At 43.2% G+C, this 24,907-nt stretch overlaps 1 protein-coding gene and 1 long non-coding RNA gene across 5 annotated transcripts in view; both read left to right on the forward strand.

Annotated features, from left to right (window-relative positions):
- Positions 1-7,932, forward strand: part of LOC147240163 (uncharacterized) — a 13,107-nt gene extending 5,175 nt beyond the window's left edge. Inside the window, exons 2-4 of the long non-coding RNA XR_015111264.1 lie at positions 5,474-5,563; positions 6,623-6,772; positions 7,064-7,932. This is a non-coding gene — a long non-coding RNA (uncharacterized LOC147240163). The remainder of the gene's footprint in view (positions 1-5,473; positions 5,564-6,622; positions 6,773-7,063) is intronic.
- A 310-nt stretch (positions 7,933-8,242) lies between these two features.
- LOC147240164 (voltage-dependent calcium channel gamma-7 subunit-like) overlaps positions 8,243-24,907 on the forward strand; it is a 44,425-nt gene continuing 27,760 nt past the window's right edge. The window contains exons 1-3 of one of the 4 annotated variants that reach the window (XM_086193174.1): positions 8,243-8,328; positions 21,587-21,782; positions 24,260-24,346. In XM_086193174.1, coding sequence (XP_086049300.1) covers positions 21,587-21,782; positions 24,260-24,346 — 283 coding nt within the window. In that variant the 5' untranslated portion in view covers positions 8,243-8,328. The other 3 variants (XM_086193175.1, XM_086193177.1, XM_086193176.1) reach the window with 3 other exon arrangements.

A 24,907-nucleotide genomic window follows, 5' to 3' on the forward strand; every position in this document is an offset into this window, starting at 1 on the left:
CCGGTACTGGCAGGCCAAGCAGTGTGCAGTCATGGCGTTCGCCAATGCAAAAACTCGGGCATGGGAGGAGTTCAGTGAGGTCATGGAGAACGACTATCGGTCGGCTCCGAAAAGTTTCTGGCAAACCGTCCGTCACCTCAGGGGGGGAAGGCGGCAACTTGCCCACACTGTTTCCAGTGGGGACGGAAGGCTGCTGATGTCAACTGGGGAGAAAATTGGGCGGTGGAAGGAGTACTTTGAGGAACTCCTCAATCCCACCAACACGTACTCCATGGAGGAGACAGAGTTTGGGGAGTGCTTGGGGGGGTCGTCCAATCTCCGGGATAGAAGTCGCCGAGGTAGTTAATCAACTCCACGGTGGCAGAGCTCCGGGGGTGGATGAGATCCACCCTGGGTATCTCAAGGCTCTGGATGTTGTGGGGCTGTCCTGGTTGACATGTCTCTGCAACATTGCATGGACATCGGGGGTGGTGCGTTTGGAGTGGCAGACCGGGGTGGTGGTCCCCGTCTTTAAGAAAGGGGACCAGAGGGTGTGTTCCAACTATCGGGGGATCCCTCGGAGGTGTTCCAGGCATGCCTAACCGGGAGGAGGCCCAGTGGCCGACCCAGGCCACGCTGGAGGGATTATATCTCTCGGCTGGCCTGGGAATGCCTCAGGATTCCCCCAGAAGAGCTGGTTGAGTGGCTGGGGAGAGGACAGTCTTGGCTTCCTTGCTGAGGCTGCTGCTCCTGCGACCCGAACCCACCGGATAGGACAATGACAACGAAAAATATTGACCCCCAATATCATGTAAAATCATTATCCGAGCCAATCAGGTTCACCGGGCCTTTCCATGTGGGCTGATCTAGGATAAATGGCTCGCCTTCTGCCATTGACGCCCAATTATATCAAGTCCCAGGTTATGACGTCCATCTGTCTGGTACAGGAATGCCACATTGGCGAGTCCATCTGGCCGCTTCCAGATCAAGATCTAGGATTGTGTGCATAGGGTGTTCAGGGGGTAGCCTTTTCATGGCCAAACCAGCGCATCTGACTGGGGTTGTTGCATGCGTTCCCGGAGTGTGGTATTGTGGACTCTGTTATGCCATTTTATACCCTCAATTGTGCGAAGCGCTGTGGTGCCAGAGCCAATAATTCTGCCAGCCAGGGTCCTGTTGAGTGGCCAGGTTTTTCCTCAATACAGTAGGATGTAAAGTACTGAGGTATTGTAGATCCATAATTTGGTTGCTCTGGAGATGGAGTCATGTCACCAGTGTGGCTTCCAGAGGGTTTTAATCCCACTAGCTGCCAGGGCACATTGCCGGTTAATCCCGGGTGTAAACTTGTCATTGTTTGTGACCGTCGATTCAAGGTAGGTGAAGGAAGACACAAATTTACACTTCCTCTCCATCTATATGCAGCTGAAGGGAGACTCCACCACCAATGTGCATCAACTTATTTTTGGCCCAGCTGACCTTTAGGCTGAGTTTGTTGGCATCTTCCTGGTAAATCCTCAGGCCTTCTTCCAGGTTGGGTTAGAGTGGAGCAGAATCGTGCAGTGTCATCTACATATTCCAGATCTGTGAGGGGGTAGCTGCCTAGATGCACTCTTTGACCCTGGGCACAGGCCTGATCCATCAAATGGTCAATGATCAATGAAGACACATCCCTGTCTTACTCCACTGTTTTAGCATTGACGTGGACACAGCTTCTGGGTCATTGTACATCATTTGAAAGAGAGTGGTGATCTCTTGAGAAGCCTTGAGGATGGTGAGGATCTTCCAGAGTGGTGCTTGATGGGACTTCCAGTTCCAGGTTGCTGCTTGTGTGAATGACCTGCCGGGGCTCAGAGCAGTTTTAATTGCCTTTCTCTCTTTTTTTGCCTTGTGTGTTCTGCTCCTTAATTGCTCCCCATGGGATAAGTTTTCTGAATCTGAATCTGAGTGAGCCATGGTATCAAAGCTGTCCTTGAGACCCAAAAAGGCAATGTAGAGGTACCTGTCCTTGCGGAATTTGTGTGTCCTCTCAATGATGAGGCGTAGGGTAGAGATCTGAACTATAGTTGAGTGGTTTGGCGTGAAACCTGCTTGTTGGGTGTGCCTTTTGCTCCGGGTGACCGGTAGAGCCCGAGAGAGGAGGATACGGGTGAAAATCTTTCCAGGGATGGAAAGGAGAGTCATTCCTCTGTGGTTATTGCAATCATATTTATTGCCCTTGTGCTTCTAGAAGGGGAGGATCACATCCTCTCCACCATCATTTGTGTATATTCCTCCTGGGGAATCATATGTCCATTCTGGATAGCCCCCTGCCAAACAGAGATGCAGGAGATGGTCTTCAATATTATCTGTGATGTGGCTTGCATCTGCCTGCCGTGAGAATCTGATCTAATTGTGGCATTTAAGTCCATCCATCCATCCATCCATCTATCCATCCATGTTCTTCTGCTTATCCTGTTCAGGGTTGCGGTGGGCTAGAGCCTATGCCAACGGATTTCGGGCGAGAGGCGGGGTTCACCCTGGACAGGTCACCAGTCCATTGCAGGGCCAATACATATAGACAGACAACCATTCACACTCACAGTCATACCTACAGTCAATTTAGAGTATTCAATTAGCCTTGTCACCATTTGCATGTCTTTCAACGGTGGAAGGAAGCCAGAGTACCCCAAGAGAACCCAGAAGTGGGGCAGCACGGTGGTGCAATGGTTAGCACTGTCTTTCTGTGTGTCTTTGCATGTTCTCTCTGTGCCTGCGTGGGTTTTCTCTGGGTACTCCGGCTTCCGGCTATTATGGTATGCACAGGATGAATCGTAGCATGAATAGAATATAAATATTGCTGCAGCATACATGTTGGCCGAAAGCTGGATAGACAACTGGGGGGGCTGCCCCTTTTGGGCCTCCTGACCTGGCCTCAACCATTCTTAGTCTGACCCCTCGCCTCTCCGGGGAACCATCACCTTCTGGTGGTGGGGAGGTTTGTGTGCCCTCATGACCCTGAGGGCTGTATTGGCTGGAGCCTTGTTCTGCTGGTAGGGTCTCCCATGACAAATTGGCCTCCAGGCAAGGGGCCAGACTTATGTAAGTGCTCTGTAATAATTGCTACATTAAAAAAGGGTGACTTGATAGTCAATAGAAGCTGAGAATAGAGCGACACTACCACCACTATGATAAATTTTTATATCGATTTTTAATCTATTTTACAAATTGCTCCACCTTACACTCTTCAAGAAATTTAGAGTCCTGCTGCACGAGATTTATGGAGCACATTGCCTGCCTGTCTAATTCAGCTGAAGGATGAGAGCCCATCTGAAGTAGAGACGACCCATTTTGAGGCTAAACAAATCTTTTTTCTTCATATCTGTCTGAGATGTTCGTGTGTGAATATAGGCCAGCGGCTGTGAACTGTCATCATGTACAGAGGATGTGATTACCACTGACTCTTTACCCTATAGAGACCACATGGCACATATCAGATCACATTAAACTCTTGGTACATTTGCAGTGATGGATGATGGATTTTTTTTCTTTTTTTGATACATTGTAGGTCTTTTATTTTAGTGTTTAACACTACATGCGGGACATGGCAGGTGTCAACAAAATTAATCCAGTAGTCCTGGATGTGTGTATGTGGCTAAATGTGCCTCAAATTTTCACCCATCATTGACACAGCCTGCTTTTTTAATGTGTGCAAAATTGAAGCTCACATTTGTATAGGTCCATTTTTTTTTATCGATATGGAAAAACTGTGAGTCCAACCAGATGGGCCACATATTGCCACTATGGATGTTCGCTGGAGTCTCTTGAAGCTTGTTTCTACATAGAATAATGCATGTTACTCTACTCCCATAAACCCTTTAAAACATCAGACCCTCTAATGGCATGTCACCATTATAACCCCCAGTTACATTTAAATTAGAGTGACATAAGTTTACAATCCAGTTTTCATTTTATGACAACAAATTCATCTGTAAGAGAGAATATCTTTGAAGGCATGCGGACAGTGAATAACTCTGTTACAGTAATCAGAAGTAATCAATTTCACAATCGACTTGTTGGATAGATAGATAAATAGATAGATGATAGATAGATGATAGATAAATAGATAGATGATAGATAGATAGATAGATAGATAGATAGATAGATAGATAGATGGATAGACTTTTTTGATTTTCAGGAGAAATTGTGAAACCAAACACCCTCAAACAATTTTTTATTTGATTTTGAATATCTAAATGATATTTTAAATTATTTTTATGCCATATGTCAAGCTTAATACCATAAACAATATATTGTTTTATTTGCCGCATTTATCTATATTCATGATGTCATGTTTTAAACAGTTCATTTGTAAAAATATTTTGAATTGTCAATATGAATCACAGTCTCAGCTGATAGTGAGTCCTCACAGCTGTCTTGGTATGTGTGCATTGAGAAACGTGAGAAAAAAAACAAACGGTTTGACAAGAAATTGAGTGTCAAAAACATCAAACGCATGATGGACCTATGACAGCAACATGAGGGGCCAGAAGGACCCAGTGAACATGGGTCCTTTGATAGAGGATACTGGTGTTACTGGTCTTGTAACTGTCAGCTGATGTTCCTCTAGACACTAACCTGTCACCAAGTGCACTATGTGACAACAGTGGTAAAAACATTTCTCCTTCAAATGTAGATTCATGGGAACTTGTTTCAGTTCTTCATATTTCTAGATCTTTGCTTCATCTTAATATTTCTGCTGTTGTTATAATGCTGAGTGCATTTATGTCAGCACTTCCATATAAACACAACTATAACTTAAATCATGTATGTTGCAGCCTGTCTTATATCCTAGTCATTAAATCCATTTCAACACCACTGTGCACGCACATGGTGAACTTGAGAATGATTCTAAAGAGTAATTTATGTATTAAAACTCAAAATGTCTTCAGAGTTATTAACAGGACATACTCCATTAGTCAGCATCGGTGTTTAAATGGTGTAAACAGTGGTAGGCGGGTTGTGGGTCTCTGATACCACAGGTCTGCACCACTCATTGGTTGTGTTAAACTAAGAAAAAACACCAAATACAAAAATATTTGTGGAAATACAGTTTTAAATGTATCCTCATAATTTACTGTTATGTCAATTATAATGGAACTGAACACATTTTCCATTGCTGGATTGAATTCAGTAACCCTGTTGTGTGGGGGTTAGTGTGGGCAGGTGGGATGTAATGTCTTGTTTCCCCACACATGAACATGACAACACAACACGACCCACTATATCAGTCTGAGGGTCGCCAGGGGCTTGTGAGGTCACCCAACCATGAAAGAGGGTACCGAGGCATATCTCTCTCTCTCTCTCTCTCTCTCTCTCTCTCTCTCTCTCTCTCTCTCTTTTTCTTCCCCCCCACACACACATAATCACTATAAGCCAAAGCACAGACACATGCACACAAATGCCCTTTTTCTTTTCCTCACATGCAGTCATGTCATATTCTGTCTCTCCTTTCTAGATGTGTTTTGTATATTCCATCTTAGGATCAGAAAAGAAGACCTTACCCATATCTGGATACCACTTTACACTACCGTTCAGTAATTACAAGGTAAAAACATGGTACTATCTACATTATTACAGGCTAGTTACAGTAGTACCTATGTATCTACCTATGTAGTTATCACCAGTCCCATCCTAGCATCTCATTTAAGCCGGATTTATTACTTGGAAACAGAGAAGGTGTTCTGTGTACTAAGGTGGAATAAGAGCAGGAAAATGCAACTTTACCTGTTTCAATGTAATTATTCTCCTAAATACCAACCAAGGTCCTAGATTTCTATATTGAACATGTGTGTCTGTAAAGTTTAAAATCCAACCCCATTGAATCAAAGCTGGTAAATGATACATTGCATTAATGAGAAGAACATTCCAATCCAAACATGAGGAGGTATTCAGATATTTTACTGTACTTTTAGTGAGCTTATTTTTTTGTACAATGATAATGCATCAAAACAATAACATAAAATATCACCAAAATCCTGGTAACATTTGAAAGAAAAGAACAGGGGAATTTGCTCTTTCAGCATAGCTTAAGTTATTTTCACCATACAACAATCATCTCTTAAAATAAATACAATAAACAGAAACACATTTCCCCACGTACCACTATAAGTAACATAATGATGTGTGTGTGTTTGGGTGATCAGTGGAGAGAGAGGTAGGTAAAACCTGATGGTGTTAGAGAGCACACACACACTTCCTGTGTGCGGTGTAGATCATGTGAAGACAACATAGAGTCGTGTGATGTTTGTTCCATCAGACTTACTTCCTGTAGCCACCATTGTCTACATCAAAGATCTGACCATGTGATTCAAGCTACAAAAGCTTCTTGTTCTATGGTCAGATATTAAACATGGCTGCCTCTTCAGCACAGTAACCTCTGAGTCTTCCGCCAAATTCAGAAAGAGGTCCTGATCATATCTGAGAGGATCTAGTCCACCCACCAGGAGGACTTCAGCATGTATGAGGAACGTATTGTGGTGGCAACAGGAACAACAGGCAACATGAAACGAAAAAATAAAATCAGTAAAATAAAAAAATTAAACTATTAAAAACTAATAATTGTATAAGTAATATGTGATTGATCTCCCATTCTCATCTCATACAGGCCCCTCCCACTTGCCCATCCTCAACCCACACAGGCCACTCCCACTATCCGTTCTCAACCCACACTGGCCCCTCCCACTATCCATCCTCAACCCACACAGGCCCCTCCCACTTTAGAGTGGTCTTCCTCTCCATTGAACTGGTGGCTTTGGTAAACGTTACTATCTACTATCAGCTGATAAATGTGATAAATCTCATTAGCTACACTTTTTTAACATTTAACAGGTGTTATTATGTTAATATTGTTCCCTTAGTGTGTGATTTATATAAAATTCTGAAATACATCAGAATATGCTCTTTTTGTCACTAACCCTTAACCAGGCGGTTTTTCACTGATGGGTTCTTTCATCCTCCATGAGGAGCGATTGCTTAACAGGAGGAAACACCACTGCTCTCATTCCTGTTCACACTGATGTTTTTGTTTTTGTTTTTTGCCCTGAAGCTGCTTCACTGGTGAGGCTCAAATAAGTGTCAGTTCGAGCCAGCTGAGGTCACATGATGGAACAGCTTGAGTCTGCACTGGGAGTTGATGCCAAATCAAGCCTCAAGACGACACCTGAGTCTGGAGGTGCTAGCAACGCTGACAGAACACACCCTGGTTGTATTTTGGCACCACTGTTGTGGAAAACGACTGTTGTGATTTGCAACCACAACAGTCTTTAGGGGCTGCGCTGTCCTATGAAATTTCATGGATGGGGGAGGGGCAAAAGCATATTTAGAATTAAAAATATTGGATGGAAAATTTGTGAACCTACCTAAGGGCAGGGTGAGTTATCAGACATTTCTGTGGGTTTAACAGTAAGAGAAAAGACAGGGATTTTGGTGTACAAATTGATCCTTAATGAGTTGATTTTGTTACTTCTTCATGATTTCAGAGTGCTGACACTTTGATTGGAGATGAAAACTAATTGAAACACTTCTGGTTCTGTGCTAATGAGAACAAGCAGTGATCCAGAACTGGTTGAGTTAGTTTTTATTTGAGAGTTTGGCAACGATCATTTCCAGATAATTTAGCTGTTAGCATCAGTCTTGCTTTGCTTGACATATGGGTCTTTCTCCATTCTGGAATCACGAAGAAGTGAAGGAGGAGGGAGAAACATCTTAGTGAGCTGAACTACAGACACTATTTGACTTCAGTGGCTTTATATTGAAACAAAACAAAGTCATAATCTTTCGGTCATCTAACCCGACGACTTCCGGAGCATTTTTCTACTGTCTGTCTTCTGTACACAAGATGAATGTACATTGTCTCCATGGTGTGTTAATAAACGAATTGCTTACTTTGTTTGAGTGGGTCATAACATCAACATGTATGATGCGTTCTCATTTCAAACTAGCATATTCTTCTGCCGTGCTGTGTTGCATGAGTATATGTGTGCGCATGCCACATCTTGCCTTATTAACCCCCATTTACAACACCACTTACACACACACACACACACACACACACACAGAGTTAAATACACTAGTCCTACCTCCCTTCACCCAAACTACAGTGGTGCCCATTCAGCTGAACCTCTGCAGTGCTGAAAGAGCAGAGTGAAGTAGAGGAGGAGGATTGGGGAGCACAGACAGGAGAGATACGGAGGCAGCAGAAGGGGGGGGGGGGTAAGGGGGAAACTGCAAATTTGGTGGCTGAGCTTGTTCCCAGTGTGCACAGATCTCTCGTCATCAGCTGCACTGTCCAAGCAGATTCTCACTCCCAAGGTGAGTAAAGCTCTGGCTTTCTTATTCCTTAAATTCATTTTACAAAACCATTCATCCGTCCTCATCTTTTCTCCTCACCTGTCTCCCCCATCACATCTTTTTTCAACAGCGGTTTGGTAGCTCATACATGTGACTATTTGTTGTTTTACACAGCAGTGGTGGGGGATGTGTGAGGGGTTGTGCTGACAGTCGCTAATGAGTGTGTGCATTGTGGAGGAATGTACTACATAGCAATGATGAGAGTGGCGCATTTTGAGGCAGCACACTGTAACACTGTACTGTCTGTTAGAAATACAACTGCCTGCTGTGCAGCTGGAGGGTGGATGGGTGGGGGGGTGTTTCAGAGAATGCGATGCTGCCTGTATGAGAGATAGAGAGAGAGATGACAAAAGAGAGGGTGTGTTCTTATGTATCTGGTAAGGTTATTATTAGAGAGAAGACTTTAGGTTATAGTAGAGCTAGTAGGGTGTGTGTGTGTGTGTGTGTGTGTGTGTTGTGCTGGGTTAGGGTTGGTAGGCTGTAAAAACTCTAGCTCCTTCTTGGGGAACCCATCCTGTTTTCCTGTAATACTGTTCCAGCAGACTGCAGCACTTCCTATTTAGTCAATCTTTCTCTTTCTCTCTACTTTAATGTGTGTGTGTGTTTGTGTGTGTGTGTGTGTGTGTGTGTTGTAGCATTACAGAAGAAAAACTTGTTGATTAAAGGTGCATTCCAGTTAAAATTGGAGGTCTGAATCTCCACTTAGAGTTTTCTTAAAGTCCCTCCTTGAGGAGATCAAATGGATGAAATTGTCCATGTTGGGGGCATGAATTTGCTGCAGTCTCTGATTTGGCCTGACTTGCAAGGTGTGTAATTATAGCTCAATAGTGATTCACACCCGGGGTTAGGGTAAAGGGAAAAATTGCCCCGAGAGGAGGACCATGAGTGAGCAACTGATAAAAGCTTGCTTGCTTTTTTTTAAATTTACTTAGGTTCTCTGTATATCTCAGTTGGTTTCTTGGTTTATTTATCCATCTTTATGCTGACAAAAACAGAAGATATCTCCCCAGCACGTCCTCCTGAGAGGAAGAAAACATGTACTGAAAATAAGTTTCATGCTCCTCAACCATAACGTGTCAAAGACAGTAGACCTGACATATCTGAACAATTATCTCGCAATTTTTTTTACAACTGTTATTTAGCTTTAATATGAAGGGCTTCCTCACGCATGTGAACAGAGAGACTGTTTGTTTGGAAATCAGTGTGGCAGCAGCATGCAAACAAGTCATCAAATATTCAAATGTCCCACAAGTGTGCCACTCATCTAATAGTATTGAGTTGATTGTGAGGAAGAAAAGTGTGTATTTACCAGGTATATTTCAAATTTTTTAATCAATTGTCTTTATAAGTGAATGAACGATCAACTGTGTAATAATGTGAATGATTGTTGTTTTCTCATAGATTTATTATAGCAAATTTTTGGTTTTGGCACAAGAGCAATCACTTAATTTAAAATCGCAAACATTTTCTGTGAGTTCAGATAAGTCTGTTTTTCTGTATGTGTATTTGATGGTAATTTTATGTGATGTGGGATGACGTTGTGAAAGACGTCATTCCTAAAATAAAAGAATTAGTGGAAGACCTGCTAGTGTGGCATTGGGCACAAGAGAGATGTTAGTCTCAGACCAGAAATAATTTCTTCCACAACACCAAACCTAAATCAAACCACATACAAGGAGCATGAAGATCAAAATTAACTGAACAACCTACACACCCAAAAGTCCATAACTACAACTTCACTGGATCGTGACACAAAGTCCTAAGCCCTGATGTAAGTCAGTGATGGTGAACACCTGGTTCCCTCCCTTTGAATTAAATAACATTTTTGGAACATTGGAATTTTATATGACCTGACATCAGATTGTGGTACCCAGCTGCTGAAGATATTAGCAGGTTCAGTTCTACATCAGATCCACCAGTAAACACCAGACCGGTGGATGGTGGAGGTTCAGTTCTACATCAGATCCACCAGTAAACACCAGACCGGTGGATGGTGGAGGTTCAGGTCTACATCAGATCCACCAGTAAACACCAGACCAGTGGATGGTGGAGGTTCAGTTCTAAATCAGATCCACCAGTAAACACCAGCCTGGTGGATGGTGGAGGTTCAGTTCTACATCAGATCCACCAGTAAACACCAGACTGGTGGATGGTGGAGTGGTGGAGTCTTAAAAACCTGGGTTGCTAACAAGAGTCTAGAGGAGCCTACAGAGGTCATGGAGGTCATTAAAGGTCATCAGCTGGAAACACAAGAAGCCTGAAGCTTAGTGGTGTTGACTGTTAAGTCATGTGACCCTGGTGTAGATCCTTCATAGGCTAATGTTAGCTTAGCACTGCTAACCATTGCATTCAGACTTCCAGCATCAGGGTTCATTAGTGAAGATGATCTTGATGAACTAAACCTGGAAGATCATCTCATTCCAATATTCTTCTAAAATTCATTATAATATTCCAACTGGTTTTGGCGGTAGGAACCATGGCAATGTGGACGTCTGAGTGTGCCTACAAACAATATAATCCCTGTAGATGGAGAATTTTTGGGTGTACATTCATTGAAGGAGCAAGGTGCTGGACCTGCTCTACTTGGAAAGTGTCATGAGAGAACCTTTGTTGTGATTTGGTGCCATACAAATAAAATTGACTTGACTTGACTTGACTTAACTGTACCACTCTATGTCATAGACCTACAGTCACAAAGAGTGGGTCTGTTTATATGCATTTAGTGAGAGAAATTGGAATTTGGTTGGAAAAGAATTCTCAAGACTGGATTCCTTTTGTGCTGATACAAAAATGCAGATGAAGCAAAGTTAAATCATGGTCATGTGTGACAAAGTGTAGGACGGGGCTCTTGTACGGGCATGTCAGCCTGGTGTTTGCAAACAATGGTGGAGGCATGGGGTGGTAAGGGGTGGCCATGGCCACCTCATTCAGAATCCTGGCCACCCTGGCCTGATCCCAACCCAATGCAATCACCACATCATAGCTGTGACTATTTTCCAATGTGCAGAACCTTTCTTGCACTGCGACGGAACTACCAGACATGTTAGATGCATGCACATCCTGTGTAGACATCTGGGTTTTTTTTTGGTGTGACAAAGAGAGTTTGGTCGTGTCCAGAGTGCTGGAGACATGACCAGAGTCACATAACAGGTAAGTTAAAATATCAGTGGGGAGATTCGCGTTTTGATTCTAGCAAGCTCACTAACAAGAAAAGCTAGCCAAAAGTACAAGAATTGTCTAACTTCTCTATACATTGGTGAAGTCATTCTAACTATATAAACCTAATATAACTACAATAAAATCAACTGTTTTTCAAATTATAACTGTGTATTCCTGATAGAGCAAGAGAACCCAACCCAACCCGAGTACTCTCAACACAGTAAGCAGTCCAGTTGTCTGTGTATTGTGTAAACATCTTTGTTACTTTACTTGCGGGAATAAGGAAAAAGTTAGATACACTGAATATGATTTGAGCTTTTCCACCATCGTCTGCTGTCCAAATACCCCAATATTTTCCAGTGACACATTGCCACCCCAAAATGATCAATTAACCATCCTGGCCACCCTACAGAAAATTTCCTCTCTCCGCCACTGGTGCGGAGTACTTGTCATTTCCCCTGTGTGTTCCCTTCGTCTGTCTCCTCTGTCCTGTGGTACCTCTCCCTTCTCTCCTCGCCACATTAACACACAGGCCCTGCCTCTTCCTGTATATGTGTGTTTCCTGAGCAGCTGCATAAGCTAATTATCTTTATCAGTCCAGCAGTCATTCTGTAGAATACAGGATGAGGTTTTTTTTTCCAAAGCTTTCAACATCTTAAGCACTGGTTTGAGAAATTAGTCTTTGTGTAGTTCCCAGAGACATAATTGTGGTTCATCACCATTCCTAGAAATGTGTCAACTGGACAGTTTTGATCCTTTTTTCAAAAATGACATTGTCACTTACATTTTCTGAGAAAATGTCACCTCTTGAAAGACCCTTGCTCTTCATTCTTTCCTCCCTAACTTCAATTGATTTCTCCATTTTATTCTATTTTGACAATACTTTATCTCTCTCACTAGTTCTGACCTCTGGTCCCCCACTCCATTAACCCATCCATTTTCTACTGCTTATCCTGGTGAGGGTCGTGAGGGGAGGGGGGTGGAGCCTATCCCAGCAGCCTTCCCCCTGGACAGGTCACCAGTCCATGGCAGGGCCAACACATAGAGACAGACAACCATTGGCTCTCCCAGCCACGCCTACGGTCAATTTAGAGTCTGGATTAACCTGGTCCCCTCTTGATGTCTTAAGACTGTGGAGGAAGCTGGAGTACCAGAGAGAACCCAGCAGGAACAGGGAGAACATGGAGACTCACCCAGAAAGACCCCGTGTTCCAGCCAGGGCTCCACCCACAACCTTCTTGCTGAGGGCCACAGTAAGGACCACTGCTTCACCGGGCTGCCCCTAATGTCCTTCCCTTCTTCTCAAATCCAGTTTTTCCTATATTATTTCTTGTGTTCTATAAGAAGATTTGGGGATGGTTGGAGGACCATAATCCTCACAACTCCTTTCCTCCACCCTTATGTATTTCTCTTATCTTTATTCATCTTTCCGACATGACCTCCCTCCCCATTATGCTTTCCATTCTTCCCATCTTTAAATATCCCATTTTCTTTCCATGCTTTGGCACAAGCCTCTCACTGCTGACAGAGAACATATTGCCTTCTCAACAGAAACCCCCCCCCCCCCCCCATGATAGCAAGCTAACCTGGAAGCACCATCTGTGGAGCCCTGCCCAGCACCATGGGACATAGAGTTTGGTGGTGCATAGCATTTGCTCTTCCCTGCACCATATTGAACTCATCGGTGCTGCAGAGTTTTTCATCTCTTTCTCTTCTGATTCCCCGTTTTATTTCTTCATCACTTTTCAGTTTTGGAGGCAAATCTTCTCCAAGTCTGTGGTCACTAGAGGAAACTACAAGCAAGTACATTATGAGAATCTATATAACACTTTTCTCAGAGGAAGTTCACTCTGCATAACTTTACATAGCTAATACAGTTCTCACCAGCCATCAAAATATATTGCAGAACATACTGTACAAATGCGATTTTAATAATGTAATTAGATGTCTTTATCCCTTTTCACCAAATTAAGTCACAGGTTCTTGACTGAGCCTATGGACAACTGATAAAAGGCATCAAATGTACAGTTTAGATGGATTTCAGGATCCAGTGGTTCAGTTATTGGAAATTGGTAATCCCCAGTTACTTCAGTTAATCAATGGTTTACTCAGGTGGATCAGTTGGAGCCGTTTGTCAGTGTAAGCAGAGCAAAGGCAACCGTCTTGCTCTTCAACTGACTTATGCAGTGGTATTCTTTGTTTTTCAGTCTCTTCTTGCAAGCACAGAAACAAAGAATAAACTCCTATTAGATGAGGTGAGATGTTAAGATGATGAAAAAGATCACTTAAGTATACCACATTTGAGATGCAGGCCTCCCGGAGGTGTGCCTGTGGCAGTGACTTTGGCACCAATACATTTTTACTTCCTCCTGAAGTCGTTGTGGATGTTTGTGCCAAATTTTAAGAGGAAGGCCTTCCAAAGATATCTTGCTGTTTTTCTCATCGAGGAGAACGTGACAACAGCAAAAACTGCCACCAGCAGAGACATGACAAACTTAAAGGAGTTAGTGAAAATATTCAAAAATTTAATATGGCTAAAAATATTGTGCAAAATTGAAGTTGACCTTTTCCCTGACATAGCAAAGACAAAATGTCTTTTATTAAAAAAAAAAAAAAAAGATTTATGTTCTGTTCTGTACTCCGCCATTAATCATGCAGCACTACTTTAAACTTAAATTCTAAAAGGACTACAACTGGCAGGGTGGTGCAGTGGTGAGCACTGTCGCCTCACTGCAAGACGGTTGCATGTCTGTCTATATGTGTTGGCCCTGCCATGGACTGTTGACCCATCCAGGCTGAACCCCACCTTTCGCCTGAAGGTTGCTGGGATAGGGTCCACCCCCCCACCCCCTCGCCACCCTTAACAGGATAAGAGGTAGAAAATGGATGGTTATATGAAATACCTAGATCGGTGAAACATGAAACCTATGTGGTGTTGGTTGGGTTTTTCTTTCTCAGCATGTCCCAGTATGTTGTGCATGTATACCATACAATGATACAATTTTATTATCTTTCAGGGTTGTTTCAGTTCACCTAAGTGGTTCATCCATCATGAAAAGCAGAACTACCAGCAAAAACATAACAGCTCAAGAACCACATAAAACATTTTGATGATCAAAAACTGCTGCTTTTTATTAAGTAAACAGCATATTTCTGTAAATGTTTTCACATGTTCAAAACTCCTGATTATAGTAAATTATAACACACATTCAAAAAAACATACATGAAAAGTCACAATGGATGCTTTTGAGCCTCCAAATAACATTGAATAGGGTTAGGGTTAACATATTGCTGTTTGCTGTTGCTCTAAGCTGGTGTTGTGTTTGTGTCTGTGCTCTGGTAGACTGGAGAAACTGAATTGCCTTTTACCAAAAAAAATGTACCTGTCAAAGTTGATTGTGCCTCTGAAAAAAATTAAGTGCCTGGAAAAAAAAGTAACACAATGAAGGACCAAATCACAACTGAAGCACTTTTGCGCTTCCTATGGACTTTTCCTTAATTGAGTCTAAATTCTTGCTTGTGTTGTACGTCGCTTTGGACAAAAACGTCTGCTAAATGAAATTGTAGAATTGTAGAATAAGAACTTTTTCAAAACCCTGACAAAAAGAAATTAATTGGGTCAAGTTAGTATTAGGATGATGTGTTTTGAAATCGGACAAAATTCATTTTTATGATTTCACTCCTTGTACACAATATAGAGGAGAGGAGAATCAGATGCTGTGTCCCAAATCACATACTTCCTTACGGTATACTTACAATTTTCAAATTGAGTGTACTAATCATACTATGTACTCAATCGCGCAGTGCGTGAGTTTTGAGGGAGCAGTGCTGTCCCAAATCGCGTACTACTGGGCGATGCACTCATCGGAAATGACAAAGTGATGTCTTCTTCTTCTACGCTGATTTGTGACCGGTTCGCAGCACATCAGCATCAGCCCTCTATTGGCTGAAGGTCAACGGTATGTAGAGTTTATTAGGGGCATCCATCCATCCATTTTCTTCCACTTATTTCTATCAAGGGTCGCAGGGGTTTCTGGAGCCTATCCCAGCGGCTACCGACGAGAGGTGGGGTTCACCCTGGACAGGTCGCCAGTCCATCGCAGGGCCAACATAGAGAGACGAACAACCATTCACACTCATTCATACCTACGATCAATTTAGAGTATCCAATTAGCCTCGTCCCCAATTGCATGTCTTTGGACGGTGGGAAGAAGCTGGAGCACCCAGAGAGAACCCACGCAGGAACAGGGAGAACATGGAGACTCCACACAGAAAGATCCCGCGCCTGAGCCGGGACTCAAACCCGTTTTCTTCTTGCTGTGAGGCGACATTGCCAACCACTGCACCACCGTGCAGCCTCTATTTGTGTCAAACATGTCCCCATTATTGAATGTAAAGATGACTCCATACAAGTCAGTGTCGACCAACTCTCACCACAGCTGTCAGCCGCCATTTTTATCAATGAAATGAGTGCGGTGAGTGTCAACTGTCGCATTCTCAAAATCTTGACCGATTTGAGTACTTCATCCGGGTACTTTTGCATATTTAATTTTCGCATACTATAGATAATTTTTTCCCATTTTGAGTTGAATTTACTCAAAATTTTAAGTATGTTGTATGGGAGTATGGGATTTGGAACACACCAAGAGACTGGAGGATTTCAAAACCTCAGTCGTGGACAGCTTCCCAAAAGGCTGTTTCCAACATCCACTGTGTCTGAAATGTACCTAAAACTAAAACAAAGCCTGAATGGAAATGACTTAAATCAGAGAGAAACAAAGAGTCAAAGAGGGTCTCATGTTGTCTGTGGCCAGAAGACACAGTGTTTCATAATGTTTGATTTAAATTGTGGTTCATGTCAGTCCACACTTTTGAGGAGTTGTGAAAAAACAGAAGTTTAGCACTAATGAGACCTTCACCCCAACCCTAACCCTAGCTGTGGATTGGAGCCATTATAATTTACATCCAATTTTAGTTAATGCAATATACCTAGGGCCGCACACTGGTGCAGTGGTCCTCCCTGTGGCCCCCAGCAAGAAGGTTGTGGGTGGAGCCCTGGCTGGAGCACTGGGTCTTTCTGGGTGAGTCTCCATGTTCTCCCTGTTCCTGCTGGGTTCTCTCTGGTACTCCAGCTTCCTCCACAGTCCAAAGACATCAAGAGGGGACCAGGTTAATCCAGACTCTAAATTGACCTTAGGCGTGGCTGGGAGAGACAATGGTTGTCTGTCTCTATGTGTTGGCCCTGCTATGGACTGGTGACCTGTCCAGGGGGACGGCTGCTGGGATAGGCTCCACCCCCACCACCCTCAACAGGAGAAGAGGGAGAACATGGAGGGAGGGATGATGGATGGATGGATGGATGGATGATGGATGATGGATGGAGGGATGATGGCAATATATATTGATATGCCTCCACGAAATTGCTTCCATTTTAGTTAAAATGCCTACAGGGCCTTAAAGATGAACTGAAATTGTTTTTTGTAGTAAAAAGGACTCGTGAATATTAGCACCATTCTTTTTCTTATAATTTTTTATGAACCCGATGAGGGAATTTCACCAAATCCTTATGAATAGTTCCTTCCCCTGGGCTGTAAATCATTGATCAAACAATGTTCTGAGCAATATTATGACCGCTGTTTATGTGATCTTACTACTGTGATGGCCCTGCCTAGGCTCCTGCTATGGGTTTCCCTCTGCTGGATGGTGATGCAATTGTGTGTTTTTCCGAGGTGCATCAGCTGATCAAATAAACCTGATCAGGAGCACCTGGGCCCAGTGCTCCAAATGGATTAAAGTGCCAGTTGGTGCCTGCCAGCTCTCTCTTCCTCCTCCCCAAGCGCCCACACCTTGGGTTCCTTTTGCTTTTCATTTATTTTCACTCCACGACACCGCACCTTACATGATCAATGCACCCACATGTACATGACTGATTCCACTGACTTACACACCTGCGTTCCTTTGGATTATTTTGCTTTATTTAAATAGATATATTTTCTATTGGCTTTGCACTGTGTCTCTCCCAATTTGTCATGTCCTTTGGGCCGGACACTAATGATCTTCCACATTTTTATTGTCATTCATGTACTTAATGTGTGCCATTGGTGGTTTTGGAAGCATAAAAAATACAACAGCTGGATAAAAACAGGAGACATCCACAATCTCCTTAAATGTTATGTATAATGACAAGTTTTGCAGTTCTCATTCTAATTTGTCACAAACGTCTACAAACGTCAAAGTCACTTTCTTTCTGATGCTGGGTTCTTTCCCGCCAATGACAGCTTGTCTTCAAGAGGACAAAAAATCTCAAATTTCCTTTAAACATCTGTCCTCTATTCAGTCCTTCCTCCCTGATGTCTCTCTGTTCTCTCACTTTCCTCTTTCTTTTGTCAATTTTCAGTGGCGACTTTGTTCTTCCATACTTCCTGTCCTCACTTCCAATCTCATCTTATGCTGCGTCCACCTTTTCAGTCTCAATTATCTGTCTTTACAAAATACTCCCTTTGCTCTCCTCCTACTTCTTCCTTCTGTTCTATGTCCACCTTCACTTGCTCCTTCATTCCCACATCACTACCACAGAGTGTTTGTTTCGGAGCACATAGCTCAGCTCCATCCATCCAGATTTCATTACATCATTTTAACTGGATATATCCCCCCCCCCCCACACACACACACACCTAGGAATTGGGGTTATATTCTATTTGTGTATATTCTCAGTCCTCCAGGTCATCGTCATTCTCAAAAATAATCAGTTTAGGCAACTGGACTCACCTCTTGTAAGTGAAGACATTTCGCCTCTCATCCAAGAAGCTTTCCCAGTTCTAATTTTCTGGTGAGAAGTATCAGGAATATATACATGGCGCAACACAAGAGAGCCACAACCACAGGCCAGGACTCAGCAGTCCACCTCCACCTCAAGGAGAAGGGGCACTCCTTTGAAAATCACAAGCTGCGCATTCATTCTAACCAGAAAGGACAGATGGTCTGAAAGAGGGGTGAAAGAGGCCGTTCATGTCAAACTAGAATGTCCATCTTTAAAAAGAGGAGGGGGCCTCAGACACCCCATATAACCCACCTACAATGCTATCCTTAGATCCCTCCTCAGGGGGTGCAGCCAGCATTCACACCTTCACTCAGGTGGCCTGACCCCCCCACGAGGGGTGGGAGGGGTAACGACCCAAATCTGAGACCAACAAGTCCTCACATGACCACCTAACAGCCTACTGTTATGGCCTTACGACCACTTGTTTTTGCCACCACCCATCTCTGTGGATTTATACCTGATACTTCCCACCTGAAATTTAGAACTGAGGAAGCTTCTTTGATGAGAGGAGAAATGTCTTCACTCACAAGAGTAGAGTCCAGCTGCCTAAACTGATTGTTCTTGAGAATGTGGTTATATTCTTAATGCTTAATCTGCAAAGACAATGTCAGCCCTACCTGTTTGTATGTGTGTATGTGCATGTCTCACCACCCTATCACAATAGTTCTTGTCCTCCAAACCTACATTTTCTCAGGTTCCCACCTCTGCAGTCTTAAAGCAACAGCCCAAGAAAAGCTAATGTTCCAAGCTTAACAATGGCAAAATAAAGAGTTTATATTTCCATGATTTATTGTTGAAGATGTTGTGTTGAGGGCTGCACGGTGGTGCAGTGGTCAGCACTGTGGCCTCACAGCAAGAAGGTTCTGGGTTCGAGTCCCGGCTCGGGCGTGGGATCTTTCTGTGTGGAGTTTGCATGTTCTCCCCGTGCCTGCGTGGGTTCTCTCCGGCTACTAGTAAGGACTAAGCGGAAGATGACGATGATGTTGTGTTGACTCATTCAAAGTCCAGATTTTTTGCCATGGTATACCCTCATCCTGGCACATCCAGTCTCAAAGAACATACCTCCACATTGGTAATATGATATCATCAGATCACAGTCACTCAGAAAACCTTTAATCTTCTGTCATCCCACCAAATGTCATAAACCAGTAAGCAGACAAACCAATGTTTTTGGTCACATGACAATCTTGGAGGAGTTCGTAAGTGACCACCTTAATCCACAAAATCTGCAGTTTTATCTCAAGCAAAATATAGTTGTACATTTTACTAGTGTTTTAAAAAGACACAGCAATATTTCTTTTCATGATGATATATTTGATAGATTCCAAATCAAATGGATTCAATCTCAGCCTGGCCCGGCCCAGACCTGCTGCAGGGTTTCCAGAAAATTAGCTCAATTGCTGTTGTTGTTTTTTGGTTGTTGTTTTTTTTTTTGTGTGTTCCTTGCATAAACCAGCTAATTGATGAACAGCACCAAAACACTGCTTTCTTTGATGGGAAGGAAATGTTGGAGGTTGCTGGAGGCCTTCATGATGAAGGTGAAGCTTAAGGATATTTGAGCCCCAGTGGAGGAAACTCTCTCCTTCCCTTCCAGATGCATATAAGATATTATGTGTACGAAAAAAAAAGGATGGATGTATGGATGGAGGGTGGGTGGATGGTTGGATGAATGAATTGATGGGAGATTGCTAGATGGGTGGGTGGATGGAAGGATGGTGAATGGGTGAGTGGAGGGCTGAATGAAAGCTGAAATCTTGACGTCTGTGTCATCACCTGTGTACTGCATCTGTTTGCTAGCTGGGTTTCTGGTGGTTGTTAGCATGTGTGCTACCATTGCTGTGGCTGCTAGCCGAGCTTCAGCCAGTCAAACACCAGTAACAGGCAGCTCCCGTGTGGCACTGCTAAAATGTGGTTCCTGGTCCTGCCTGATGGCAACTTTCCTTTGAACTATTTTTTCACCTCTGAATTCATTTTGTTCCCGTTCTTTTGTCAGTTAATTTGTTAAACTGAAATTATGTCATTTACATTTAGCACTGGCAGAGGAAGTATACAGATGTACTACTGATGGTAGAAATACTGAGATAACAGGTACTATGGTAAAAGTTTATATTTTCAAATGTTAAAAAAGCAAAAGTTGAGAGATACTTGATATTTATGTAAGTCTAATAAAAAAGATAGAGGGGAAGTGTTTGGGCCCTGGACCTCAATCAGGGATCCTCTTGTTCCACTGTCAGAGTCCAAAGACAGCACTGCAGCTGTGACCTCGATTAAGACTGGCAGTGTGTGTGTGTGTGTGTGTGTGTGTGTGTGTGTGTGTGTGTGTGTGTGTGTGTGTGTGTGTGTGTGTGTGTGTCTGCCTGTCTGTCTGTCTCTGTATGTGTTACAGTGAGGGAGGTTCTCAGTGTGAAAACATCTTGAAAGAGGCACAGCAGAGGCAGCATTCCTCCCCCTTCGTAGGTGTCAACTGTACAGCGTGCGACCTGGAGGCTCAGCCTGGTACACAACCTTGAGACACTTTGATCACAACCAGAATCATTAGAATCAGACCTGATGTGACTATGCCCAAGAATTTTACCTCTTTACTGAATTTTTTTTTTCCAGGCAGCATTTTGCTTGTTGCCTTGCATTCAAGTTCATTTAATGAAACTTGTGGGAGACCCAGCAAGCATCTCGCCCCTGTTTATTTCCCTGTTTCTTTCTTTTACCTCATTCAATCTTCAACATGTTCAACACATCAAAGATCACTGCTGCTTTCAGTTCACCTGACAAGGAAACAAGTTTAAAAAAAATCTGGGAATACTGGGTACTTTTCACTGATGTGGCTTCATAGATTGTGATCTTATGTGATGTAAGATTTTTCACTCCTCTCCTCCTTGATCTCATCTCCTGTCCAGTATTGCAAACATATTTAATAGCTGAAGCCAATGAATATCAGGGAAGATTTAAAAAAAGGAATTCCCTCCCTTTAGCTTCATTCTGCTCTGATGGTGCATATTACCAAATCCAGCAGTCAATAAATCAGCTCCATCTTTGTCTGTCCTCCCATCACCTCTACTTTTTCACTTCTTCAAGTATGTGTATTTCTTCCTCACTGAGAATTATGCCATCCATCTCTCTCTGGTTCTCACTCACAGGGGGATTGGTGGATCTCTATATAAATGGACTGTAACTGAATTTAATGTTATTGCATCTTCACCTTTATCATTTACATGTCTGCTGAAATAGTCATCTCTCTTCTAGATGAGTTCATTCAGTACAAGGGCTCTGACGTTGCTCTCATCTGTCTTCGGCGCCTGTGGTTTGCTGCTAGTGGGCATCGCTGTTTCAACTGACTACTGGCTGCTGATGGAGGAGGGAATCATTTTGCAGCAAAACCAGACCATGGAGGTCAAGATGTCCCTGCACTCTGGCCTTTGGAGGGTCTGCTTCGTGGCAGGTGATTTAAGAAATACACAACCACCTGTTTGAGTTTGAAGTGTCTCTATCAGAAAACCAAAAAGATGTGAGTCATGTCAGTGCTACAGAGTTTGATCAACCTGTGGCTGATGGCTAATGGCTAGCATATAGTGCTTGAATTGAATGCAATCATTTATTCATGAATTTATCGAAATTCATGGAATCCCTAGAATATGATCTTCAGTGTAATTTGTCAGCATAATTAATTTGGGCTAAGTGTAAAACTTCAATCATGGAGTAAAATAACACTTCTTTGAGCTGCAAATGAAGTTTTTCTGTTACTTTGCCCTACAATTCAAGCTTTACAGCCGTAAGTAGTAGCCTACAGTACTGCTTATCTACTGGAGTCTGTGTCACACATTAGGGACTGTGGATGCCTAAGATGGGGGACCTGCCTGGTGAGCACTGTTCCAATAAAATCTTCAGATGCATTTTTCTGAGCCAGTGTATTAGATAGTATCAATTTTTTTTTTTGCACTCTTTAGCTCCCAGTTTGACACAAATAATTGCTCAGGCTGTCTCGTATGTAACTGGTTGGGAATGATCTTCAGTTCTCCGATGTGAGGCTAAGGGCAGAGGATGTTGTTAGGATGCTATGTAAAGCTTTTTGAGTTAAACTGTTTGTGAAAACGGGCTACACAAATAAAATTTGCCTTGCCTTGCCTCCAGGGACAATTCAAAATGCTCTTGGGCCAAAAAAATTACCCCTCATTGATCCTGATATGCCACCTGCAGCTGTGAGACATGAAGAGAGACAGAAGCCCAGAGAAGCCCAGAGAAGCCCAGTGCATCATGGGAGATCCCCACCAGTCTAGGCCTGTTGCAGCAGATGAAGGGGTGGGGCGGGGCGGGTCGGGGCGGGTCGGGGCTACCCCCCCCCCCCCCATTAGCTTAATCAACAAGGAAAGTTAATTTAGGAGCTTCCAGGAACCAGCAGGAGCCCAGTCGCATCCTGGGACCAAAGGGTTCTAGCTGGGTTGGAGGGAACTGAGAAACTGCCATGTTATTAACAAAATGTTATTTATTTTGTCAGCAGTTTCAACAAAATTGTAGTAGCTTAGACTCAATACAACCAAATACCTACTTCACTATTGAAGGGTAGGTTGAACACAATGAATTCAAGGATTGTTTTTTGATTAACATGGCACTGCTGTTGGTGTTATGTATGTATTCACTCCTACTGTCAAGGTACACACTGCAATTACAAATAACTGTCCTTATTGCAATAGCTGTGTCTGCGTTCCGGGTCATAATGGTGTCGCTCTGGGGAGGCAGCCATGTTTGTGTTTCCCTGTTGTCCGGCGCCTGGTACAAAAGGTCAGAGGGGGGAAACACTGGTGGCATTTGGAAAGGCTTTGTGTGTGTCTGTGAGTGTGTGGGTGAGACAAATATATAATGTTTCTGTCAAAATCTATACACATATATACTCTTGTATGTCCCATCTCCTCTTTGTCCTTGCTACATTTTGAGGGTACCTGTTTGTTGGTATTCAGTTTTCCTACTAACCCCCTGAACCCCTTCTGTCTTTGCTGCTAATTCACTTTTTCTCTACATGTCCATCATTTAATTTTTGCCATCTCCTTCGGAGACCTTTCTATCCTCACTGTATTCATCCTTTTTCAATCTCTTTGTTGAACTCCATCTGTGTTGGGTCTTTTTTGCCCTCTCTGGGTCAGTTCAATTCAGTTGCTGCTTTTTGAGTCTTTTATCCTGGTTTTATCCTCAAATTAATGCACAAATATTTCCATAATGCATCTGACCCAAAGAACTCCCAAATTAGAAGGGATGAGCAAGTACAACATGATCTGAATTTGTATCTGCACAAGGGTGGCACGGTGGTGCAGTGGTCCTCACTGTGGCCCCCCAGCAAGAAGGTTGTGGGTGGAGCCCCTGCTGCAGCACGGGGTCTTTCTGGGTGAGTCTCCATGTTCTCCCTGTTCCTGCTGGGTTCTCTCTGGTACTCCAGCTTCCTCCACAGTCCAAAGACATCAAGAGGGACCAGGTTAATCCAGACTCTAAATTGACCGTAGGCGTGGCTGGGAGAGCCAATGGTTGTCTGTCTCTATGTGTTGGCCCTGCCATGGACTGGTGACCTGTCCAGGGGGAAGGCTGCTGGGATAGGCTCCACCCCCACCACCCTGAACAGGAGAAGAGGGAGAACATGGAGGGAGGGATGGATGGATGGATGATGGAGGGATGGATGGATGGGTGGATGGATGGATGGATCTGCACAACCACTGAATTGACCTCTATCCGTATCCGTACTTGAGGGATGCATGCTTGCCCCAGTAGTGTGTCGGACACCCAGTGAGGACACCAGAGCACAAAAAATAAAATTTGTTTATTACTCGCCTCTTCTTACCTGCAATATGCACACTGGGTATTCTGAGTTTCTCTTAATCACTCACACAAACCCGTTTGTATGTCATATCTATTCTGTACATCTCTCCATTTCAGGACCTGAGAAGGGCAAATGTGTGGCTTCAGAGTACTTTACCGAGCCAGAAATAGAGATCACAACAGAAAATACAGCCAACATACTCAGTAAGTAGCCATACAAATACATGCATACTCTCAATTTATTGGGTTCATTTGTACAAAACCCAAGGTGATATCATATGTGATATGACTATGACCTCTTAACACTGTCCTGATGGCATGAAAGAGTCTCAGTGTGAGTCAGCCAGGATTGGACACAGTGAGTCCCATCAGAAGCACTTGCGGAACAAGTCAGAGCCGGTAGGGGGGCGGGGCAAATGACCGGGCCCTTTAAACACAAATAATAAAGCTGATGATAACGTCATTTTACAAAATATACACATGCCTGCAACAGCGGAGCTTACAAGCTTCAGCACCACAGAGAGCGACTATGTCATTTTGAAGTCCATCAAACGGACATGAAGTATGACAAACCACGAGAACAAAAACATGAGGCTACGTGGTCACTCATGATAAAACAACACAAATGCAAAGCAGTTCATTACCATGGATAGTGACCGCATCATTTTGATACCCCCTTTAACTATTATCAACTCAGAGCCTGCGTCAGCAGCTATAAAGTTTAGTAAAACTGGCACAGCGGCCCACATGCTCACAAACACAGTT

The sequence above is a fragment of the Aulostomus chinensis genome, chromosome 22 (genome assembly GCF_037954235.1).
Source record: "Aulostomus chinensis isolate RoL2024-O1b breed Wild chromosome 22, RoL_Achi_v1.0, whole genome shotgun sequence".
Taxonomy (NCBI): domain Eukaryota; kingdom Metazoa; phylum Chordata; class Actinopteri; order Syngnathiformes; family Aulostomidae; genus Aulostomus; species Aulostomus chinensis.